General features: G+C 36.9%; 2 protein-coding genes across 3 annotated transcripts; one reads left to right on the forward strand and one right to left on the reverse strand.

Annotated features, from left to right (window-relative positions):
• Positions 1–110: 110 nt before the first annotated feature.
• LOC140035046 (uncharacterized) lies at positions 111–13,740 on the reverse strand. 2 transcript variants are annotated; one of them, XM_072074408.1, is made up of 22 exons: positions 12,793–13,740; positions 11,909–12,023; positions 11,361–11,461; positions 10,966–11,057; positions 10,126–10,261; positions 9,935–10,003; positions 9,663–9,764; positions 9,387–9,485; positions 8,545–8,655; positions 7,976–8,182; positions 7,515–7,622; positions 6,695–6,790; positions 5,515–5,571; positions 5,110–5,256; positions 4,935–4,994; positions 4,704–4,808; positions 3,694–3,855; positions 3,346–3,419; positions 2,575–2,698; positions 1,487–1,578; positions 1,030–1,150; positions 111–952 (listed from the first exon to the last, which is right to left on the reverse strand). In XM_072074408.1, the coding sequence occupies exons 1-22, from the start codon at positions 13,504–13,506 to the stop codon at positions 800–802; spliced, it is 3,045 nt and encodes a 1,014-aa protein (XP_071930509.1). In that variant the 5' UTR covers positions 13,507–13,740; the 3' UTR covers positions 111–799. The 2 variants fall into 2 exon arrangements, with proteins under 2 accessions (XP_071930509.1, XP_071930510.1); XM_072074409.1 differs by lacking the exon at positions 8,545–8,655 and having other exon boundaries at positions 12,793–13,651.
• Positions 13,741–16,233: 2,493 nt separating this feature from the next.
• On the forward strand, positions 16,234–18,634 carry LOC113726071 (uncharacterized). Its single transcript, XM_027249579.2, has 3 exons — positions 16,234–16,599; positions 17,103–17,527; positions 17,848–18,634. Exons 1-3 carry the CDS (start codon positions 16,435–16,437, stop codon positions 18,284–18,286), a joined length of 1,029 nt encoding a protein of 342 aa, XP_027105380.1. The 5' UTR covers positions 16,234–16,434; the 3' UTR covers positions 18,287–18,634.
• The last annotated feature ends 558 nt before the right edge of the window (positions 18,635–19,192 follow it).

The raw sequence follows: 19,192 nt of genomic DNA on the forward strand, positions 1-19,192 counted from the left end.
TCTTCATTTATATCTGCTTTTATTCCCCCTTTCTTTTTCATTTGAAACCCTGGCAGAGTTAGAACGTTGTTAGAAATTTATAAACTTCCTTTCCCCATTGAAATTGTACATTTTCAGGTCCAAGGTCAATAAGAATGGGAAGAAAATTAGCAACTATAAACAATTCTGCAGAAACAATAAAGTAGCAAACCCACTCAAATCTATAGATATCCATCTGCCTATTAGTAAACCTGGAGGTCCTTGACAAGGCTATTGCGAAACTGCATTGAGTTGGTGTTTGCTACTATCTAGTACCTGCCAAAGTTAAGGAGCTCGAGGCCTTACCCCCATCTGTTACCCAGGCTAACCGAGACCTTGCTCAATCAGGGGGCCGTCTTTTGACATTATCATCTATTGGGGTTCCATGGATAGTATCATAAAATCTATTAAGACAAAATGAGAGATAAAAGTTGCATCCCACATCATGGACGAAACCATTTATTGCAGCTTCTAACTTCAGCGATGAATTTATCTTGATGTAAGAGAGGGCGCACTTTATTGCATTTCTGATGCTGATGCAACCATTTCTGCAGCTTCTACCAGGGAATGAATAAATTTCCAGTGTCTAAAGCAACAGAGAAGAAGCATTGCGGTGATGTGATCACACACCCTTGCCACTGATTGTACTTTAGAGAGCATAGATCATGACAGGAAAGACAAGGTAGTACTTTGCCCATGCAAACAGGCTGCTTCTGCCTATCAATTCAGGACGGCTCTCTAGATACATTATTGCTGCTATTGGAACTCTCAATGTTTTGCATCAAAAAGGGCATTTACAAGGTTCAATTCCCCAGGTATGCTTTGCGTATTCTTCTATTGTTTTGTCACTGCTGAACTTTCCAGAGCCAGCCGTACTCAGGATGCTCATATGAATCCACTTCTCTGGATCAACAAATGTTCTATCAGCAGCAGCCTGCAACAATATCATGTTGATTTAGTCCTACCACAATTTTAAGGAAGCAAAACAATTGCCCAAGGCCAGAACACTACCTGAGCCTCTAAATAACTAGCAAAATCATATCCCAGGAGATAAAAATCTTTCCCATCCTCCAAAGTGTCGCATAATGACTTGAAATAGTCTTTGAAGCCAAAATAACCATCTCGGACCATTCTGCAAATCATGGACACACTGATTCAGTAAAAAGAAGTTTAATGATGAGTTTGAATAGTCATTGCACAAGCACATATTGGGACGGCAAGGCACAGAAGATATAATTCACAAAGAGGGTGAATATTAGGATTTGCAGCCAACCTCTTACATGGAAGTTTACAAATATGCATAATTTTTCAGATGCGCTATAGGAATTTATGGTTTTCCCCTCTAGTTGGAGCCAAAGGTTCTAACCATACATATGTCAGAACTCAGCAGGAAGGAAAGCAAAACACAGAACTACAACAACAGAGCAATCATTGATGAGAACAGTAAGATTGCTTAATGACTCTTTACCTTACAACTCTCAAAAACTGAAGGGGTGCTTTGAGTGAAGCTCCCTTCTCACGCAATGCTGGAACTTCATTCACTTTTGCACCAAATAAGAACTGCCAAATTTTGAGGAGTGAATTCATCATATAAGCACGAGTAAATGGCAAGACAAACAATAATTCAATGGTGAGGATGCCTTAAAGCTAGAGCACACCAGTAAAAATAAATTTGCATAAACACATATCCAAAGAACTGCAAACCCAATAAGGTTAAACTCCATATGCATTAACAACACATCTTTGGATATCAAGTCAAAGTTGCATTCTTCCTGCTAGCACATTCTCAGATTGTATTTTAGTAGCTTTCAGCATAACAGCTCATCAGCTTAATAGAGATCCATTACTTGCTATGGCCATACAGTGGCAACAGAACTGTTACTATTGTTACAATCGATATAAATAGGTGCCATGTCACAAAATACTGGTTTAAATGCTCAACATGCTGACTAAATTCAGTTGACAAACCACCATGCAAGTGCATTGCAACAATGTATACGCATCATATCAAATTAAAAGATAAGGCATACACACATGCGCACATACAAACACAAACAATCCAAGGACAAACAAATTACCATTTTCTTGCACTTCTAAAAGAACAACAAATTGCAAAACAAAGGAAACAAACGAAGGTATCTAGACCTTTGTTCTTTTATAAAGCCCGCTCTTCAGAGCATCATAACTTACATCCTAATGGAAGAAATCATTCTGAATGCATTAAGAAGCTTTTGGATGCTACAGTTGGACAAGGTTTTAAACCTTCATAAAACCAAAGCATAAAATGAGCAAAAAAAGTAACTCAATTCACATGGAATTTTCTTTTCTCATTTTATAACTTTTCACTAGCACATCAAAAACAACTGCTTTCCATCCTAGCATTTTCTTTATGGTGTTTTCACCACATGTCAAAAGCTGTCAGAATCTTCAGCATGCATGCATTTTTGCTAAGGCACTCACTCTTGAGCAAACTTCAAATGAAAATTGCCTTTCACCATGCAAAACTATCAAAAGAAAATCTTTTTAAAGCAGATCAATCATTTTAATGGTAATTACCATGTTATCTGCTCCTACTTCCTCCATTATTTCAACTATTGCCCCATCAGCAGTAGCCAGCAGCAAACAACCATTCATCAAAAATTTCATGCTCCCAGTTCCAGATGCCTCATGTCCAGCCGTACTTCAAAAATATAGAACAAATTATAGACACAGAAAGTAGCATAACATCCAAAAAACCATAGTGAATCATCCTAAATACACCGCATTTAGTTGGCAAGCTGCAGTTCAGGACTTTGTTCATCAAGCTAACAGTACAAACATTACATATAATCTTTATCCAAGCACACCTAAAATCCCAGTATGGACAGCCACATAAAGTCATCCCGGGGTCTTGATCATCAGTTGACATCAACAAGCTCTAAAAAATTTGTCAAGAACTAGTATGACGGTTTAGGTTTGAAACTTTATGGCTCTCGTTAAATTTCTTGGGTTTTACATTGTTCTGAATGACCTTATGGGCAATTAATGCTTTGATGCCATGATAATCCTAAAGGAATTGGATATACTACTAGTTGCTCAAAGCCTTTATCCACAGTCATAGAAAGGATAGATCACACTTTTTCTAAGTCATTTACATACCGTGAATGCTTGTAACAAGAAGAAACTGAATATAATTGCCAGAAAAGGATCAATTTAGGTATGCAGCTTCCCATGCAAAAGTTTGATTTGAATAGAAAACATGATATATCAGTAGCAGTCAACCACAATAAAGTAACGAAAAAGATTAAAGGCAACGAATGATCAACATAGACAGGAGAAAAGACCTACCTTAAGTGCTGCGAGAGGTCACTTCCTGGAATAACCAGTTCAGCCACAGAGACATTATAATCGGGTATAAAAACCTGTTGTACTAATGAATGAGCCAATAACTCCAGCTAGTTCATGTAGACTGAAGAGAATTTTAAAAAAATAATAATAAAGAATAATGTCTTTATATGTTCCGTAATTAGTGAAAAGAAATCACAGTAGGCTAGTTACATGGTCCCAGCCCTCCCACTACCAACCCAGTAAAAACTATAGTAGGTTTTTATGCATCATTTTCACTCATTCTTAATAGTTTTTATCTTACAGACTAAGAATAAGAGCACAGGCAAAGAAATGAGTTTTTTGCTCTACCAATTTCAGGAGATCCCCAATGTCAGCATCATTGTTAATTTTCTCTGCTACCACATGACAAAGTTTGATAATCTTCTTTGCAATATCGTAGCCAGGAGCAGCTTTCCCTCCTATTATGCAGACACGAGGTACAACCTTCCTTCTGTCACTTGTCTCCATATTCTATCAGAAATTGGGAGAAAGAAAAAAGAAAAAGAAAATATTACCCAGACTAGTATATCATCCCTCAGGATCTAGAAGTTCATTAGACTAAGGAATAAAACTATGCATCTACTTTCAAAACTGAAACATCTCTAGTCATCCTTTATTATTCTTTGAAGATAAAGATTAACCTTCGTAATGATGTAAAACATCGACAAAGTAATGATGTTAATCACCTATACTACACCTACAAGAAAGGGACACAGGGGAACCATCACCTAAACCATGTTCAAACTTAGGAGCTTTCAACTCCCTTCTAATAAAAGAACTTTTGGGGAAAGAAGCCGAATACGTTAGATTAAAGGTAAAGTAAAAACCAGTTTCAAGATGACAAAGAGCTGCATAAAATCTTATGGGCATCTTTCTGCTGGTTGAACATGAAATACAGAAATAACTAGTAGTCGCATTTTGTAGTAATACAATCCATCTATGACACATCCAAGTCTAATCAGGTTCCGCTACTCAAAAGGACATAAGGCACTTTGTGCAAGAGGAGCAGAATCCTTTCCATGATCTTAAACATCAGAGAACTCTAGAACAAATTAGGACAAAATAACTGTTTAATAGTCAGGACTGAAGTCTGCTTACCCCTGAAGTAAACTATCTAGTTCTGTTGCTTCACATAACATAATTAACGCAAAATATCCTAACAAGTAAAACAGAGTTAAAACCACTGCTATTTATGGTTATAACCTTCTCTCGAGCCATTTGATTCAAATGGCTCATTGGCTACAAGATTTTCAACTAACAGCAGTCATATCAAGACATGGTGCCCAATGTATCTATATATGGTTAAAAGCTTTAGATACCTTTATGCAGTCGTATCGATGGATGATCCCCAATATATTTAACAGTTGCCTTTTGTACTCATGAATTCGTTTTATCTGAACATCAAACATTGCATCTAAACTGACCTGCAAAGTAAAACAGCAAAAAACCTTTGCATGAAATACAAGCTTTCGAAAAATGCAAGAGTGTAAAGTTGGCAGTCAGCAAACAAAGAGACTTAACACTTCGAACAAATGTAGATATCAGTAAACCTTTATTCCACTAAGTGTTTCAATATATTCTGCGAGCCTCGCTTTATTAACCTTCTTCACCTACGCAAGTCAATGAACTAAAATTATTTCCAGCATTATACTCAAAATGCAATAGCAGCACCATAAATAGTTCTTTCTAGATCACTACAAAATGCAAATAAGTTCAATGTTTTACCATCTTCCATTCACGCTGTAGATCAGGATCTGAAACATGTTGTCGCAAACCAGCTAAGAGATCAACATTGCGTATCCAGGATTCTGTTCCAAGCCATTTTGAGATAAGTGAAGACAAATTTGGATTGCTCACCACTACCCATCGGCGCTGAAAAACAATGTACAGAAGTTAGAACATTTACTACCAGGACAAACTACTATGCCTTGTATAATCACATATTAGAAGTTTTAAAACAATGCAAATATCAATGTGTTTTGACAATACTACACAACAAATTCCTTTCCAAAATGACTAAGAAATCACAGATTGAGAAAGTAATACAAATCATCTTGTCTGAGTTCTTGGTGAGAAACCACAACTTCAAGAGAGGTATACATTAGGGGAAAACAATTTTATTTTGTTTACCTGGGTAACTCCATTTGTCTTGTACTGGAACTTCTGAGGCCATAACTCGTAAAAATCCTGCAAGACGTTATAACAAATATTAGTTTTCTGTTCCCTACATATGGCTTCTAAAGCAATCCTTGACATTAAAAGAAACAGAACAGTAGGTGTAGAACAAACAAAAAAGAAACTTCTATCTTGTCGTGCAAATCAAATTGATACAAATCTTGCTCCAATAATTAAGACCAAAGTCTTAGACAATCAGGATTAATGATGAAAATGTACTGGATTGAAGCACTAAGAAATGTCTACCAGTAAAATTTTTTAGTGAATGCGACCAGGATTTTGAGACAGAACAATATTTTGTAGACTTGCCATGTGGCTCAAATGTGCTCGGTGCTTTTGGCCAATTTGCAAACTATTTAACTATAAAGAGAGAGACTGACTACTACTTATTAAGCCTATCACTCAGCTTGTAAAAATAAATACCAAACTAAAGATCAAGATAAAATGGCTTGCACATCATTCTACGAAATGTACAAAGGTAAAATAGAAAACTGTGGAAGTTAAATATGACAGTGTACTCTCTGCGTTGGACGATTTTTTGATAAATTTGAGGAGCACAGAAACAGTATATGCAAGTTTCTTCTACAGGACCCTCATCATTTTACTGAATGCTCCCATGGGGAATATCCAATTTCCATTCTGGCAATCATTCATTGTCAATCCTTTCCATTTCTCCAGAAAGATGGGAAACAGAATCATGAAATCAATCACACTTCAATCTTCTGTCCTGTAATTTCATTATGCCTATTAAGGTGGATTGAATTTGTTTTCCAGTCATGAGATTTAGGTTGACTGATACAATAATAATATTTCAACTTCTTATGATTTATTTTGTATGGAAAAAAGATATACTTTGTGTGATCATAAAAATCTTACTGCTAGTGTGTTCTTGTCCACCAAGCACTTCATTCTAAAAGCTTTGTTTCGCCAATATAATGAGGATGGTGGATAAAATATGGGCAAAAAGAGGCCTAACTCAAATTTCAGCTTAACAACATCTGGTAATTTAAATACTGCTGAAGCAGCAGCTGTCTTAAGAGAACTTGAGAATCTCATCAAGCACTAACTCCTATGCATCTGAGGAGGTAAAAAATGAAAGATATGCTACTTGACAAATTAATTTGTTCAAAATTACCTTGAATACCCTCTCTTTAAGTAAATCAAGATGTACTTTGGAGACGCCATTCACAATTTGACAACAAACAATTGATAAGTTTGCCATTCGAATGCTCTGTCAACTCAAAGAAGATTATCATGAATAAGTTCCTGCACCATAATTTGTCAGGTAAAATCAAGCAAATACTGGCAAACCAAAGAGAAAGCCTTCAAGATAAAGACTAAAAATTCATGCTTTTCTCTTCTCCAAATTATTCAGCTAAAGACTAATCCACATATGGTCCAAAATACATAACCTGAAAACAAGCATCAGACCAAATGTAGAAGAGCAAACACAAAGAGTGGAGGGAGTCAAAAGGGAAGTGTAGATAAACATTAATAACAAGCCTACAAGAAGTGCTTCGCAAAAGATGAGCAAACAATCTGCTGGATGCAGTGAATGCAAGGTCCTAGTAAAAGGATTCTGTATAACTAGGCTAAAAATTCATAAAATCAGCAATTATCAAGCAACTTGCACAAGGGGTATTTCATTTTTGCGTTTATAATGTATAATTTCCTCCACCTCAGTTTGCACGTTTGATTTACTCAGTCAATTGAACTTTATTTGAAGCAATCCAACTTTAAGTCTTTTAAGTGTTTCGGAAGTCCACAAGAAGAAACAGGAAGCTAGATGGTCATGTAGAAACTTTAAATAACCAGACAGATTAGTATACGGAACTTTTTTGATAATAGCTTAACCAAAAGAAAAGGAAAAACAAAGAGGAATTTCAATTTGGAACCAAGAAAGCAACAGGCAATTATTGCAAACATCCGATAGAATTGGAGATTTTCTTTAGTACCTTCACTGCACCTTCTTCAACGATAGACATCCGAGAAAGGCGATCATAATCTTGGCCAATCATACTTTTCAACTCTTCCATGAACTTGTAGTTTATTTCATATATGATCTGCACCAAAAAGATAAATAATATCTGGTGAAATTTGGAGTCAATAAGTCACAAAGTATAATGTGCTTGAGTTTGAATGACATTTGACATATTATCCTTATTGCTCCTTTCACACTTTCACCCCACTGTTGAAAATTTCCCAAAAGAACAAAAGAAAACAAGCTTATGGTTGATCAACAAATCTTGTCATCAAGGACATGATTCAAGAATTGGAAGGGAAAAAACACAATAAAATAAAGTCATTGATGCATTTTAAAGGTTTCACCTTTGCATGTAATGTTAAAATTTAATTATGCCCAGAGCACAAGTAGCTGAAGGTGCATAGTATGTGAGTTCTGTGAAAGACAACTTACTTGTAAATGCCTTGGAAGAAGATTTCCTAGAAGATCAACAGGAATTTTCTCTAGTGCTTCAACATGAACGGTATGGGTAGTAAAGGAGAAAACTCTACTTGTGATATCCCATGCTCTACTCCAATCCAAGTGCTCTTCATCTACAAGCACTCTCATGACCTCAGCTATTGCAAGCGATGGATGGGTATCATTTATCTGAAGAGCAACCTGAGCGAAAATTCCAGAGAATAGGCTAAGTATATTAGAGAAAAGAAAAGATCCTAATCACAGAAGAGATTACAGATACTACATTTTATCAAAGCCTTTTCTTTTTTCCCTTCTAGTCTATGAGCATGTGCACGAGTATGTTTTGTGTGTATATATCATTGGCTGAAAGTGCTAAATGTGATCAGCCTTTGGCAGTTTAATTGATGATCCAGAGCCTATCTTATACGCACTTACGTTATTTTCTTTTTCTTTTTTTTTTTGGGGGGGGGGGGGGGGGGGGAGGGGGGTGAGGGAGCATGGTGTTGGGGAAAACTGTTCATTTATTTATGTTTTTTATTTAAACACCACCAGGTAAGTACAACCTTTTCAGGAAACTCATCAAAGTTATTGTGATCATCTCTAAACCTCCGAATGATATCTTGTAGTGATGCTGAGACAAAGAAATAATGTTGCTTCAATCGTAGTTCCTTCCCCTGAAGTATGACAATTATGATAAAGAGGATTATGTTTGAGCTTAAAAGAGAGAGAGAGAGATTATATTTGAGCTTAAAGACACACAGGATTATGTTTCCAACAATTTGTAGATGATAACCAAATATAGTTTCAAAGACCCTGATGATGATAAAAGATACCAGCCACATACAAGAAAAAGAGAAAAAGCTAGGTGATGGCATAAGATAAGCAGGTGCACCACCAAAAATATGTGACTGCCCAGTAGCATGATTACAAGTGAAGGTATAAGCCAAGCCAAGCAAACAAGTAGTGAGAACCTTTCATGCATTAAAAGAGGCATCTACACAAACTTGCACACGAGAAATGATAACTTCATCCAAGGTCCCACCTATCAATAGATAAGCAACAATTAATATAAAGCATTTAAAATTTCAATTGCATAATGTCAACCCATGATAGAAGCTCCAACCCAAATCAAAGTTTGTTCGCAGCTAATAGCCATGTATATGCTTTTGAGGACAATGTGGCTTGCCAGCTAAAATTATGTTCTCATAGATCAGGTAACGATGACTATCAGGAAATTAGTAGTAAGGTATCATAAGTACAAGTCATCACACTAACAAAGCAAAGCAGTCATTCAATCTATCCTGTCCTTAAAAGCAGTTTAGATTTACGTTGAATGATAGTCACAATAATTTTTAGCACCAATACAATGAATTGATTCCCAAATACAGTAAAACATAGGATGTACCTGATAGGAACGGTCATCTGGATAGAGTACATTGCTTATTGTTTCAGCCTTTTGTCTGTCCATAATTGCATTAATATAGTCACCAGTGTTATAAGACTCCTGAAAATACAAAGTTCAGAGCAGAAAACAAGGTGAAGGTTAGGAAACACACTAACCCATTGAATTATGAGAATCTAAAATCTGATAGTGTTCAAACATAAAAATCTGTTTTCAGGGATCCTGAGATGTAAAAGGTTACATAGTTGTAACATCTTACAAGGGAACAAAATACACTACCATATCATATTGATCACTTGGTTTAGCAGCCCATAATCGGAGGTTTATAGCATTCCGCGTTCCATAACCAGGTATGGGATTGTCATAAGCAACAGCCTCAACCTAGTGAGATAATAAAAATTAAGCGACACAAAAAACAACTTGAAAAAGTTACTTCTATTCAGCATTATGCAACACTAGAGCTTTCTAATGAGAAAAGACCCAGCCAAAACTAATATGTACATCAAAGACGTACTGTAATCTTGAATGTAATAATGGAATCATCAGCTTACTGTTTCTCCAGGTATCCAAACTTTAATTGTCTGTCCCTGAATACCTTCCTCTTCAACTGTTCCATAGAACTTGTTATTGAAGAGCATCGCCAGCAAAAGAACAGACGCAGACATTTTAGACAAGGATAGATAATATGACCAGCAACCAAGAAACCAACTTAAAAGATCTGGCAATGTTAGTAATTTCAAACCTTCACAGGATATGATACATGAACCCTCTCTATTTCCCAGGGGTTCCCAAAGTTCAACCAATAATCAGGTTCTTCAAGCTGGAACCCATCCAATATGATCTGTCGAAACAAACCATACTGATAGCGTAGCCCATAACTGGAGATTACAACGAAAAGAAATATATAAAATTTGTTAAGTTTCATGTATGCAAATATGTGGTTATGTACCTAGTCAGAAAAAAGGATATCAATGAAAAATTCTGGAAGAAGGGTGCCACCGCAGGCTTATCTTTTGCTCAACAAAAATATATATATTATATATATTTGCATCATTGTCTATTAAATTATCTTGAACATTTTTTATCCTTCCTCATTGCAATCCACATTACCCCTCCAACAACTAGTGGAGATAGTTCCAGATCAATTTAATCACTACTAAAACCGTTTCTGCTATATCATGAGCTTTATTACTATATTGGATGTTCCCGCATATATAGTTTTACTTCTCAAGAGAAATTAGAAGATATAAAAATAGATTGTGGGCTCTGACAACCTCTAACCAGAAAACAGGCTGCCATGAAGGCTCTGCTCTGTTTGACAGTCTCACAGTGCCTCTCAAAAGGCAAATCCTGAACAAGGTCCTGATCACCTAGAGATCTGGAATGGATTAGGGTATCTCCAGCTTTTCCCTAACAAGCAGAGAGGCTGTTTCTAAGGTTATGATTTCCATCGAGAAGCTAACCAATTTGCCTTGAGTTAAAAAGCAGTTCTAAAATTAAAGGTAATCGAAAGGGATTCGGAGGTTGACATTGAAAAAAATGATAATTAATTTTAAAGATGACATAATCATGAAAATCATACCCCCATGCTGGATAATCTAGAGTTGCTAAAGAATCCATTTGGCAAGCACAAAGGCGAGCTAGGCCACCGTTGCCAAGAGCTGCATCTCCTTCCTTTGGGGAGAAGGAAACAAGAAAAGCCTCAAATGAAAGTTAAGAATAAGCACAAGAGAAAGTAGAGACAAGGACCACATAGAAACAATTTACTCCAAATGCAGGAATCAAGGGTTAAAATGCAATTTGAGTAATTCTTTTCATCATAAACAATTGCCAAAACAATCTTCCCAACCAAAAATGCCTAAAATTTTTTGAGCAACCATCTTTATCTTCTTTTCATTTTTACAAAGTAAGACATCTAGTACATTTTGTACTTAGATAATGGACTAAAATGATGAACAGACAATGAAACAAGCAAACCTGCTCTGCCACAACTTCAAACTCAAAACCAAGCTGGTTCAAAGCATCAGCATATTGGTCACGGATACCGAGGTTTATGACACTATTTGACAATGATCGACCTGATAATCAAAGAAGCAATTGTCAGTCAAAAGAACAAAAATCTTACAGCTACGTAAGCATGCCAGTGTCAAGGTGAGTGGGTATGTGGGTGTGGGTGTGCTTGTGAGCGTGCGGGTGTCGGTGTAGGTGTATGTGTGTGTGCCTGCATGTGTGTGCCTGCATGTGTGTGTGTGTGAGAGAGAGAGTGTGTTTGTGTGTGTCATTTGCTTTCCTATTGCATGGCCTTTAGGCTTTACTAATACTTTTACTGAAAGATACATTCTACAATCAATGCAGCAACTAGTGAAGAAAAGTCTGTTATTCCATCTCCCAGTTTTAAAAAAGCACGAAACTTGTGGCATGTATGATAGGCTCAAGAGAAGATATGGCACATGTAGCACTAGCTAATTACTAAAGCACATGAAGAAATCAACCATCGCAGGGCGCAACTTAAAAACAGAATGTACCCATAAGAAACTCAAGTGAAAGAAAGTAAAGGCGCTTGGGATCCTTTTTCTTAAAATATCGGTGAGTGTCATGCCACCGTTCAATTAGTCGATCTCTTACACTGTAAGACAATCCCTGCGCATACCAGTACAAAATGAATGGTCATGAAATGTAATATGAGAACTCAAGAATCAAACAGCTTTAATTGCTCTTTAAATGTGCAAACTTGGTGATGGTGCATTACATCAAGTCAAACTAGAATGATATTTTCTTGGTCTTCTTCATTGATATAAGAGGAGTATTGAGTCTAAACTCCGCTCCTGACAAGAAGGCTGCATATAACCCTAAGCAAATATAAAAATTTATATGCAGAACCAGGATTTTTTTTTTTTTTTTTTTTTTTTGTTCAGTAGACTCGCATGGCATATGTTAATGAAAAAATAGAATTCATGTCGCTACTAACTGTAGAGGTGTGTGCTTAGATAGGTAAATCATCTCCTTTCCAACCATTTAACTGATTTTATGAGATGGTAATTCAACAAGGATCTGAACTTCAATGCACAGGACCACCAGTAAGGCGAAAGAATAGAATCCAACATTCCAACCAGTACCTAAGAGTTTTAGCGTTCATAATGATAAACAATCTTTCCATCACCAACAGGTTATGCTTCAAGCTTTTAGGATTCAAAAATTTGTGAAATTACACAAAGATCATTCATTTGAGCATGAACTTCTACTAGACTTGCAACAAATTCATATATTACGGAAAGAAGACACTTAAGACGCCTTCATTGTGCATCCCAATTCTCCATCTATCAGGGCACTGTGCATTATATTTGTGGCATCGACCACCAACCAATGAAAACTCTAATAGAACCACAGGAAGGGGAGGGAGGAGCGCTACCTGATAAGCCTCAAAATCATCAAAAATAAACCTTGACCTGGCCACAGTATACTCAACGTGATCAAGAATATCTTTCTGTAAACTAAATGAATCATTCTTTAGAAACGCATCCATGAACCCAAACATTTTCTCCACCTTGGCTTTCCTCTCCCCAGATTCCATCCCCAGCCCAGCTTTCCTCACCACCACCCCCCTTCCACTCACCAACCCCACTCCACCACTCCCACTCACGCTGCCATCACCGTCAATAGCGTCCGCTAATGCCTCCTTAATCCTCTCCAAGCTCTCAGTATCTTCAACCTTCTTCCCATCAGAATCAGTCACAAAAAAACTCTTAACAAAGTACTCTCCTTCCAATTCAACAGTGGCTCTTTCAATTGTGAGGCCAAGGATTTTGAAGGCCCGAGTAATGACCTGGAGAAGTCCAATCCTGTTCCGGGCTCTGATCAAGAAAAGGGTTGAATCCAAACTATCCTCGTTTTGCACAGTGATCATGGTCGACGAGTTTGAGGGTACAGCTGAAGGCGTGGTTTCAGTGAGTTGCCGGGGTTCATTAGTGTCATTGGAGGCTCGAGGTGGGATCAAGTGGCGACCATTGGAGGTGCGGAACCGAACTGAAAATGGGCTGCGTAGATTGCACGGTGGAAGAAGGGAAAAGGGTCTTTGCTGGAGTGATGGCGTGGTGAGAAAAGAGACTGAAATTGCTGCTGACATTACCGTTGTTGAGGTTTTAATGAAAATGGAGGATTTGTTCAATTTGTGATTGACAAATTGTCTAAATAAAGCCTACATTTGGTCTACGGTTGAGTAGAGAATAGGACTGAGGAACTAGTAGAAGCTGCATCCTCCGCTTCTTCCGTTTTCTTTCGTGAGACTGTTTTGGGAACTGGCAAGAAGGAAGGAAGTAGAGGTGGAAGTGAGTGAGATCTTTTTGGTTTTCCGAAGAAGAAACTTCTTTTAGTTAAAAAATCATGAAAAAGGAAGAGGTTTCACGAGAAACTACAAATCTCATCTCACGTGGAGCAAGCGTAACTACTCACCGAAAAGGCTTTTGACTATCGCTAAAAATCAATGAAAGGAAAAGATTAATTACCCTAAGGTCCCTGAACATGACCCGCAGTTGTACTTTGCCAGTTTGCCCCACTCAAGAAAAACTTTGGCACTTAGGTCCTATAGTAAGTGATTTTCATATTTTTTTTCAAGTGATTTCCATCAAAATACCTGATTTAGATATTATTTCACTCCAAGCTGCCCTCTGTTTGAATGTTAAAAGTTTAAAGACAAAATTTATCCTTCAAAATACGGTGTATTAGCAACTTCCAAGATCTTAATTTTTTTAATCTTGTTTCTTTATGGACAAGAAAAAATTTTTATTCTTATAATTTTATGCCATGACAAGTTTTCTATGGTAGTTACTTCATATTTCAATTTCTCAGTTATAGAAATACAATATGGAGTCTAATTTTAGCATCTAAAAATATTGATCAAAAGAAAATAAAATAGCGTAATATTATAGGATATACGCATAAAATAACGTATATTATAAAATAACATATATTATAAAATATCTTTTCATCAAAAATATACCTTCACCTCCTATACTATTGGTCTTCAAGTCCCCTCATTCCGGCTAATTGATTAAAATATAGATACTTGGCAAAAAGTTCTGTCAAATGTGGTCCATCAGCTCCGTGGTATCATTCTATGCCCGTCGCTCCTACATGGCGCGACGGGCAGCAAATTTTTTTTTTTTAAAGTTGTTCTGGCCGTCGCGCCATGTTGGAGCGACGGTCAGAGCTGTCAGAAATTTTCTGACCGTCGCGCAAATATGGCGCGACGGTCAGGAATTTTTTTTTTTTTAAATCTTCTGATATTATTTTGTTTTCGACGATGTTTTATATCTCATCCATTTAATGCATTTCACATGACATTTAATTTAATTTTGTTGTCTACTTTTTCTGTTTAATCCAATCACTTTTAATTTGAATAACATTAAACATTTTCAAAATAAAGAAGTACAAGTTATTTTATTAAACCCTATAATTGGATAGAAGGGTCCCTATACGATAATACCTACAAAACAAATAAATACTAGTTGTTTTACAGCTATTTTAATAGATTAAATTATTAAAACTAATTATCGTATATCAAATAATGACACGCAAATAATTCTTCATTTCTACAAATATGCTATTAATCGTTTTATACGATTACATTTTATATGAAAATTCAAATATATAAATCGTAATTCATATTATAATTTTTCATTTTTTGATACAATTACGGTTCCTTTAACATTCTGTGTGCATGATACATAATAAAGTTAAAATTAACAAATCATAATAATATTAAGCAATACTTTCATCCATTATGCAATCACTTCAATTTAAATCATATTATTAAATCATTTTTTAAATTTAACAAATCATAACAGTTACGCATGTTATATAACTTAAACTTGATAAAATGGTAAACATTAATTCTTTAAGAATTCCCTAAATCCTTTAACAAATGGATCAAATATTTTAAACCTAATCTCCTTTAAAATGCTCAAATTCTTGTGAGCCCAATGTTTGTTTTTAAAATTTTGTCAAACTGTATGCATTGTTTTTAAAACTTTTCATTTTAAATAATTTTTACAGAAAAATTTTTGTCGAATTCCCAATTGAATTGGACAAAGATTAAAAAAAAAGAATTTCTAAATCGCCTGGCTGAAGGATGTTTTATTAAAACAAATTCTAAATTATCTGTAACCGTAAACCCTAACCCCTAACCCCTAACCCTAACCGTAGATGTAACCGTACGAAAAATTTTTCTTTTTTACTGAGGAGGAGGATTTAAAAAAAAAAAAAAAAACATTTCTGACCGTCGCGCCATGTTGGACCGACGGTCAGGAGATTTTTTTTTTAAAAAAAATTCCGACGGTCGCTCCAACATGGCGCGACGGTCAGAACAACTTTAAAAAAAAAACATTTGCTGCCAGTCGAGCCATGTAGGAGCGACGGGCATAGAATGATACCACAGAGCTGATAGACTACGTTTGACGGAACTTTTTGCCAAGTATCTATATTTTAATCAATTAGCCCCTGATTCCCACCCTTCTAGTACTAGTCCTCAACTATCCTATGGCATCGCGAAGTTTTACGTCGATTCAAAGCAATTACTATGCATTGAAAAGTCTTATGTTGGTTTGGATCAATTATTAGACATGTTCGATGGTTAATTAAAGATCAGTAGAAAAGTTTCATGTGAAAATATATAAATACCTTTGTAAGTCACATTTAAATGGAATCCACCTGATACGTTATTATCTCCCCGTAAAACTCCTTCATTGGTTGGAAAGTAACCTTTTCTGCAGTTGCTCCGACTGACGTAAATTTTTCTAATTGTCAGAGCCGCAATACTCCGGCTGAAAAGACAGACTCCGCGTCTGGAAACTTCGATAACATTCTGGGCTTTTCCGGACTCGTCTCTCTCCTTCTTCTACCCTCCTCCTCACCTTTTAATTCCCCCATCAACTCCTACTGATATACTTGCAATGCAAAATACACCTACTGTCTGAAAGCAAAAGTTAATCATTCATACGCCAACCTTTTCTTCTCGTTCTTCACAAACACTTGTACACAGAACAAGGGAAGTGAAATGGGTGTGGACTATTACAAAATCTTGCAGGTGGATAAAAGTGCGAAGGATGAAGATTTAAAGAAAGCTTATAGAAAGCTGGCGATGAAATGGCATCCTGACAAGAACCCCAACAACAAGAAGGAAGCTGAGGCCAAATTCAAACAGATTTCAGAAGCCTATGAGGTAGTTTACCGACAACATGCAACACACTCCTCTGTTTAATTCCTCTTCAAATTTAATTTCTTTCTTTAGCTTACTAAAGGGCATCCGCACGACATTGGTGGTGTCTTTGAATTGTCTAATAATTTCATTCTCTTAGCTATACTTTTGTTACTGAATTCTGTCTATTTCATTTGGGTTTTAAATTTTAATGCTTCTTGATATGAATGTTCTCATTTCGGAGAAAAGTGCCAACATTTCTGTCTTCAGGATTGCTTTTGTTGACTAATTAATAATGCCACCTTCTTCAGAGTGCTCATGGCATTGAAATTTGATCATGTACCATAGGTTCAGGATTTGGCTCTCCGTTTGTTGAAGATTATTCACAACAATAATGACTCTAGACCACATAAAAATCTACTCTTGGCTGACGTCGATATGTCTGCTTTTCATTTCAAAGATAAGGATGCATCTGTGATTCTGTGTGATTGAATAAGATATTGATCTAGTTGATTCTTTGGGTTTAGGTATTAAGCGATCCTGAAAAGAGGGCCATCTATGATCAGTATGGGGAAGAAGGCCTAAAAGGGCAAGTGCCGCCACCTGGTGCTGGTGGGCCTGGCCGGGCGACGTTCTTCCAGACTGGAGATGGACCAAATGTGTTCAGATTCAATCCCAGAAATGCGAATGATATTTTTGATGAATTTTTCGGTTTTTCGACTCCATTTGGTGGGATGGGAGGTGCTGGTGGCATGAATGGTGGTGGTACAAGGTTTCCTAGTTCAATGTTTGGAGATGATATATTTAGTTCATTTGGAGAGGGTAGAACCATGAATTCGGTTCCTTGGAAAGCACCGCCAATCGAGCAAAATTTGCCTTGCAGTCTCGAAGAGCTTTCCAAGGGAACTACCAAGAAGATGAAGATTTCAAGAGAAATAGCTGATGCAAGTGGGTAAGTGTTAATCTAGGCATTCATCATAATGTTACTAAAAGTCATATTTTATGTTGCCAGCATATCTTTCGTGATCAACAACTCAGTTGCTTCTGTTGATGGTCGGGTCGGGGTTTATGTCATAGTAACTTAGGCTTATCCTATGGCTTATGCCTGAAGTTGTGCATCGCTAAAAGAGCATTGCATGGAAAAAACTCTCTATCTTGAATACTCTTGCAACAGATGTTCAGCTAGAATTGATGTTGTCGTAGTTTATAAGTGTGATTCCTCTCTGGTTGGGGCTATTGTGCGTCTTAACAGCTGATGTTATTCTTCTGCAGGAAGACGTTACCAGTACAGGAGATTCTGACCATTGACATCAAGCCTGGATGGAAGAAAGGAACTAAGATTACATTTCCAGAGAAGGGGAATGAACAACCAAATGTTATTCCTTCAGATCTGGTATTCATAATTGATGAAAAACCACACAGTGTGTTCAAAAGAGATGGCAATGATCTTGTTGTCACACAGAAGATATCACTTGCTGAAGCATTAACGGGGTGCACAGTCCATCTTACGACGTTGGATGGGAGGAAATTAACTGTACCTATCAACGCTCCCATTCATCCTGATTATGAAGAAGTCGTCCCAAGAGAAGGGATGCCTATTCCAAAAGAGCCCTCAAAGAGGGGTAATCTCAGGATCAAGTTCAACATCAAGTTCCCAACCGGGTTGACGGCTGAGCAAAAGTCGGGAATCAAGAAGTTGCTTTCTCCTTGAGGTTGCGCTCCACATCTTCCTTTTGTCCATTCTTCCTACCCCTGCCCTTCTCTCTTTGTACCTTTGTATGATTGCATTGCTTGCACGCTCCACTCGAGTTAAAAGGGAAAATGCAATGTATGAGGCAGAAGATAGTGTAATATATCTATCGGGTTTTTGGTATCTTTCTTAGCGGTAGTTTGAAAGGGTTGTGAGCTACCTTGTATTGAAAGACAATTCTAGGGTCATAGATGATGCCTTGATGTTATGCACAACGAATGTGTACATGAGGTGATGGCAGTCGACAGGTTAAAAGTGTAAAATGAGAGTCAATCATTGGCTACTAAATGTGCGTGTTGAACTACTAAATGTGCGTGTATGGTGCCACCTGATTGCTAGCTTTCGGTTAATTTGTTTCGCCTCGTGTCTTTCTTCCAAACTGTATTTGATGAAAGATGTGCAAAAGGTGATCTGACGATGATTTGGACGTCAAAGACATCAAATGCAGCAGCATTTCTGCATTCCTAGGTAGTACCACCTACAAAGCTGGACAAAGAAAATGGTGATTAGGAAAGCATCGAAACTTGCTCAGACCGATGCAACTGATCAGAGCAATCTATTCACCTCCTGAGAGGATGAACCACGCACGCCTAACTAAATTTTTTCATTGCTCTGACTTGTTTGAAGTAGCAGATTTTTAGTAGCATATATTTTTGTTCGATGACATGGTTAAGTTCCTCGAACTTTTTACATAGTTATGTTGACTTCAAATTCATCCACTAATAAATGAATTTTTACGCCTCTATGCATACGAGGATAAAAATGAAACCTCTGCGCATACGAGGATAAAAATGAATAGAAGAGAACATTTTCTCATTATGACCAACACGGTGGGATTTGGCAAATGCGGCCACAAAGAAAGAAAGA

This window comes from Coffea arabica, chromosome 2c (genome assembly GCF_036785885.1).
Source record: "Coffea arabica cultivar ET-39 chromosome 2c, Coffea Arabica ET-39 HiFi, whole genome shotgun sequence".
Taxonomy (NCBI): Eukaryota; Viridiplantae; Streptophyta; class Magnoliopsida; order Gentianales; family Rubiaceae; genus Coffea; species Coffea arabica.